The sequence below is a fragment of the Eimeria mitis genome, genomic scaffold, assembly GCF_000499745.2.
Source record: "Eimeria mitis Houghton genomic scaffold, Emh_scaff1411, whole genome shotgun sequence".
Taxonomy (NCBI): domain Eukaryota; phylum Apicomplexa; class Conoidasida; order Eucoccidiorida; family Eimeriidae; genus Eimeria; species Eimeria mitis.
The window spans coordinates 1708-7624 of record NW_013569113.1 but is presented as its reverse complement, the minus strand read 5'-3'; the positions used below and the strand labels follow the sequence as shown (position 1 = coordinate 7624).

Here is a 5917-nt window from a genome sequence, read left to right as displayed (position 1 = left end):
TCCTGTTGGAAATCCGGGTTTACTGGATGGGAATTTCGGGTCATTGTCGACAGGAGCGATTCAGGACTCCGCGGGAAACAGAACCTGTGGTATCGTCGCGGAATTTCTGCTGGGAGAGTAAGCTAAAGAGATTTCATTTGCCTCTACCATGCCTTCGTTTTCGTGGCACGCATCGCGCCGTAGTTCCCACGATCCTGTGTGTTATGTGGCCTGTACGCACGACACCACGACACAGAATAAGGAGAGGACGAAGCGCCTACGCCTGAATATGCGGGCAGATACTTCTAATAATCATGGATCGAAAATGGGTATTATGGACCAATCGGTGCAGGAAATGAAGCGCAGGTTAGAGGACTCCTCTGGCCTGCCCCCCGTAGTCGCTGCATGGTAGGCCCACTGGATGCATTACAAATTCACGTATACCTCTAGGCCCATCGGGCCAAAAATTGTTGAATCAACATATATGCAAACGTTTTCAGGCAAGCAACTGTATTCGGTAGATGTATGCAGGCAGGCCTATCGCTTAACACAGTCCACGGGCTACCCCGGCGCATCGAGATCCACGTCGAGNATGTATGCAGGCAGGCCTATCGCTTAACACAGTCCACGGGCTACCCCGGCGCATCGAGATCCACGTCGAGTGCTGATAGTCCAGCGAGCAGGCGCAGCAAGTGCATGCAGTTAAGGACAAAAAGTCGCATGGCATCCAGAACCGCGAACCTCAGGAACTTAAAAACGCTACTGCATGCTGTTTCAATTTCTACTTCTACCTGCGGGGCAACAAAAGCGGGACGTCCGAGGTGCTCGAAAATGCCCACTCTTTCGCTGCATTGGTTGGGAATTTCAATGTGAGGGGTTGTAGTAGATTCCTCAGTAAGAAGTTCGTATTAGATCGAATACTCGACAAGACAATATTCGTTTCACGTGAACCAATTCAGCGGCAGTTCGCTAAGGCGAATTACCACACAGCCCTGCCCAGCGGGAATAACCCGCCAACGGCAGCAATCTGAGGCGCGCTGGCATCCCGGGGACAGGCGACTGCGTAATGCCTGGCACTACCAAGTTATTAAAGTAACTTATTCTAATAGATTTCGCTCCTGAAATTTCCCAAAATTCCGCAGTGCTAGCCCAGGAATGTCCGATGATGCTCAAATCCCCCTTCCCGGAACGGCCCCCGACTGGAATGCCCTGCGGTTCAGCATCGCAGGCCCAAAAACCCTGAAGTTTCTGAGATTGATGCACCCTGTATTATTGATATAACAATAAGAATTTAGCCCCGTGGTAATAGTAAGAGCAGCTGCCGCTGTAGAATCAAAGCGAATGGAACCAACGTACACCCACGACGCGTTCTAGCCTAGAGGGGAGCACTAGACAGGCAAGTCCAATGGAATGCGAAGGGATCACGACAATAACGACTCGTAACCTTAAAGCGGAAAAAAATATGCTGGTTTTTCTTTGGGGTTATGCTGGTAATTCAGACGGAGAATAGATCTCCAAGGCTGCCTTGGGATGGCTGGATCGCGGGGTCTTTCTGTNGCTGGTAATTCAGACGGAGAATAGATCTCCAAGGCTGCCTTGGGATGGCTGGATCGCGGGGTCTTTCTGTTGTCAGCACTGGTGCGCGCAACGCTCGCTGGCCAGGCCTGCACACTTGAATCTTCGCGATACTTTTGTTGAGACGAATAGGTAAAAATATAGTTTGTGGAGGGCTTTAGAACTGTGAAAGTCTTCCACAGCATGTTGGAGAGCAGCGGCGACGCACACTTCAGTGTAGTCGTCGCAAAGGCGCACAGACACGAACTTGTGCATTTTAAAGTTAAGCGACTCTATGAAATCGTAGGACTTGCATCAAATCATTCGCCCGTGGCTATGCGCTGGGCAACCGTACGTGTTACGCGTGTCATCGGCCCGAGTCAAGGAGCAGCGTGAGCTGCAGGAAACATTCAATTAAATATTCCCAAATTTAGCTGGCCAAATGCAGCTGACATCTCCCCCAGTTTTTAGAAGTCCATAGACAGCCGATACTTTGCCGCGCAGTGCATGGAGAAGGCATGCACAGAAAGACATGGGCAAGTAGATGAGCATTGTAACATGCTCCATCTGAAGTTGGAGCAAGCATTCTTGATTACGCGCAGACTGGATACTAGGGGCCCCGGAGACACTTAAAATTGACTAGTGTTAGTGCATGCACCAAAGGGGAGTTTGGGTTCACTGGTGTCTGTTTTCCTTCCACCTTTGCATTTTCCTTGCAGCAGGAGTTGCATGAAGATGTGCTGCAACCCACGACAGGCTGCCTCCTGCCAACACAAACTGCATGCGTTTGTGCCAGAGTGGGCAAACTCACACGAGCGCTGTGAACAACTTCACGTGCCCAAATGCAGAAGGTCGCACGAGCAAACAATTCCTAAATGCTTCCCTGGACCCCAGCAGCCAGTCTGGACGCAAGCAAAAATGCATGGTCCAACTTCAGACGGACCATGCTACAATGCTCATTGATTTGCCTTTGCCTTCCGGCGCATACCGTCTACTTGCGCCGCGCGGTGGAGCAGCGACAGGCTTAGGCTTTCTAGCGGAAGCTTAAAATAGTTCCTCGCCAGTCACTGCCTCTGAATTNGAGCAGCGACAGGCTTAGGCTTTCTAGCGGAAGCTTAAAATAGTTCCTCGCCAGTCACTGCCTCTGAATTCACAATAGGATTAATAGGCTTCAACCGTTTGGAGTTCCGACTAGTACTTCTCACACAGAACCGTCAAAATTGTCGTGGAACAAGAAACCACCACCCTGATTTTTCGATGCAGTGGCCGAGGGTGCACGATAAATAATGCACCATAATTTGTAAGATATTTCATAAATATTTGCATCATCAGTTAAGCAGCTCTGTGCTCAGTGCACCCTTTTCGCCAAAAGAGATTGGACTCCTAGCACTGGCTAGCACAGAAGCGACTTCAATCTGAGTCAAGGCGGGCGAATCTCTTTATGCGTTATCGACTACTTGGGAAATCAAAGTAACTACTGGCTTTTGCCTGCCTAGAGGCATAAATGGGGTCAAACCGCATTCAACTAGCGGGTGACACGCCGGGAAGGAAGCCAAAGGCTCCTTCTGAAGCAGCCCCAGGCACTGCGAAGATCAACAGCAGTTCCAGACAAGCCAGCTACAGTAGCATACATAGCGCACATATATTATTGATCTCTTGGGTAGCCTTCAGATAACTTTCGGAATTCAGAGAAGATTTAGCGCGTTGCATGCAAGTAGGCCAATCCGTAAATATACAGTCGACCACTTAGATGTAAGCGCTATAGTAGTTTTCTTCCTCGTTCGTCGGGCGTGCGGACGTCAGACTGAGGTTTAGGGTAACTATTAGAAGAAGAGAACTCCTTGTCATCCTGTATCCAGAGCTTCCACTGCGGGTTCCCCAACTGGGTCTCTGCGTTCGCCTCGGCAAGAATGGTCCTCTTCAGTTCAATTATCTCCCTAAAGTTTGGCCGCCTTCTTCCCTTATATATTGCCAGCGCAGAACTCAGGCGATTCACCAGCTGGTTCAAGAACGTTGCCCTTTGCGTCCTTGCAGCTTCAGGAAGGCGATAATCTGTGCGGAACTTCTGCGCAAACTCATTCCACCAGTTTCCGGTATCCATCTTTTCCCCGAGGAGCTCGATTGCGCAAACCAGGTAGTCAAATACCATAAACAAAGACGAGAGTTTCACAAGAAGGTAGCTGGTTGAATCCTTACATGGGCCTGCGAGCTTGTGTACTGCATAGTTCGCCAAGATCTCGGCTTCCGTCATGAGGGTCTCCACGTCTTGAGCCGTCAGCGAAGCCTTGGCAAATAAACTGCGCATTGTAGTGTATGCCTTCATTGGGTCATGCACCCATAACCCAAATGACAGTGCAAACTCCTTCCGGAAGCATCTGTGGATATGTTGCGGATTTATCACTGGCAGCCGGACAAAAGGGTGCAGACGAATGTCACCATCCTCAGGTGGTCCACCGCCTCCAGCACCGCCTGCCCGCACAGCCGTAGCAGAATCGGNCGAATGTCACCATCCTCAGGTGGTCCACCGCCTCCAGCACCGCCTGCCCGCACAGCCGTAGCAGAATCGGACCTCCCCACAGCATCCAAAGTAACGGCAAAGCCCTGTTCTCGGTGTTCACGCTGTTGCACTGCTTTTACTTGAATTGATGGCACTACACCCGCCTGAGCCACACCTGCAGTTGGCGTCCTAGGATCAACTCTGCCTTTACGCTCATTAGGAGCTGCCACAGAAACTGCACTAATGGAAGCTTCCGAAGTTGCCCCCCTCGTTGCGTGCCGTGATGTAGTGGACACAATCCTTTTCTGGAACCCTTCATCGTCGAGCCAGGCACCAGGAACCAGAGCATTTACACCGCTGTGAGCTCTGCCAAACAGTGAAGCAGCCGGAGGAATATCAGCTGCCTTTCCTTTATAAACTGCCGACGGACCTACTGGTGGTGCTGATGTGTCCCACTGAAGCCCTAACAGGTCTTCCAGCTTCGCCGTTTGTGATTGTTGCGCGCCTGAATCCCCCGGCAACCAGGCATCTGGGTCTAAGGCGCTGACAACACCGCCCACTGCTGCGAAACTGCGGCGTTGCCAAAACGCTCCAAACGACGCTCCTGAATGCGACGTCGACGGCGATGACTCATTAAGCCGAGGAATCTTCGGTGGAGGCGGCTGCGCTTCATCTTGCAACATCTGTGGAGCAACAGCGCGCATCCGTTCAAAATTCACCGCAGAATCGTATAGCATGGCGACGAGCCTAGACTTTGCCTCGCTCGCCTCCTCAACATACTCCGAAACAGCCGGATGAAGGCCTAGCTCCTGCTCTAAATCCAGACATTGCTCTAGGAGATCGGACCTGTCGTGAGCGTCTTCGGTATCCGAAAGTCTGCGTTGTACTGCTGCTCCGGAATTCAGTCTCCTTTGGCTAGTCCGACACAAAGCCAACAAAGTCGACACCGTCACAAGCGAAAGGATGGATGCCACGGCCCAAACTAAAAACTTACTGCGACGTGGCCGCGGTTGCAATAACCGGCGACNGAAAGGATGGATGCCACGGCCCAAACTAAAAACTTACTGCGACGTGGCCGCGGTTGCAATAACCGGCGACCGCGCCCGACCGTGAGCTGGTGTGAATAAGGCAGTGAAACAGGATCAAGGATCTGGAATGCATCGTTAGGGGGTCGGGGTATCAGGGTTGTCCACGATTGTTGGAGGTGCGCTGCGTGTGGTTGGTATCTTCCGGTCATAGTAGACGGGAGGGAATCGGCGCCCTGAAGAATCAGTTGGGTAGCCGTAGACTCACCGTTCTGCGAATATGGCGAGTAACTTTCACCTTTCTGTACCCTTCATGCATTTCCTGTACACGATTGACAACATACTTTCGATTACCCTCTGTCGGCAGCAGGATGTATGCAGGCATTCCGCGGAAGAAAACGCGGAGGGAAAGAGCACGTATGCCAGAATACCCTGCCAAACTTTCCAAAATACAAGTTGTAAGCGGTCCCTCTGAGGCATTCCGCGGGGAATGTGAACATTTGACAAGAAGAGTCACTCTCGGTCTCCGTTGCCGGTACTCGGCAGGCCCACTGGATGTTTAGTTCATTCGTCCATTCATTTCATCCCATTGCACCAAATATTGATACGTCATCATTTATGCACGAGGCCTCTGATCACTATATGTATTTAGGTAGTGCATTGAAGCAGCTTTATTCCTTGACACAGTCCAGAGACAGCCCCCCGGCATCGACTTCCGGCATCGACTGCTCCCGCAGCAACTGTGTAGAATTCAGGAGGAGCTCCACTGCAGCCAAAATCGTGCAGAACGGTTTAGATACAATTTCCCATTTTTCACTTATTTCCTGCAGCTGTGTTGGGTAAGAAATGTGGTCGGACGCCT

General features: G+C 51.2%; 1 protein-coding gene across 1 annotated transcript; it reads right to left on the bottom strand.

Annotated features, from left to right (window-relative positions):
* Positions 1–3292: 3292 nt before the first annotated feature.
* EMH_0036440 (uncharacterized protein) lies at positions 3293–5440 on the bottom strand (the record flags this gene model as incomplete). The annotated part of the gene is made up of 3 exons (XM_013495090.1): positions 3293–4002; positions 4206–5023; positions 5400–5440. 3 exons carry the CDS (start codon positions 5438–5440, stop codon positions 3293–3295), a joined length of 1569 nt encoding a protein of 522 aa, XP_013350544.1.
* Between the last annotated feature and the right edge of the window lie 477 nt (positions 5441–5917).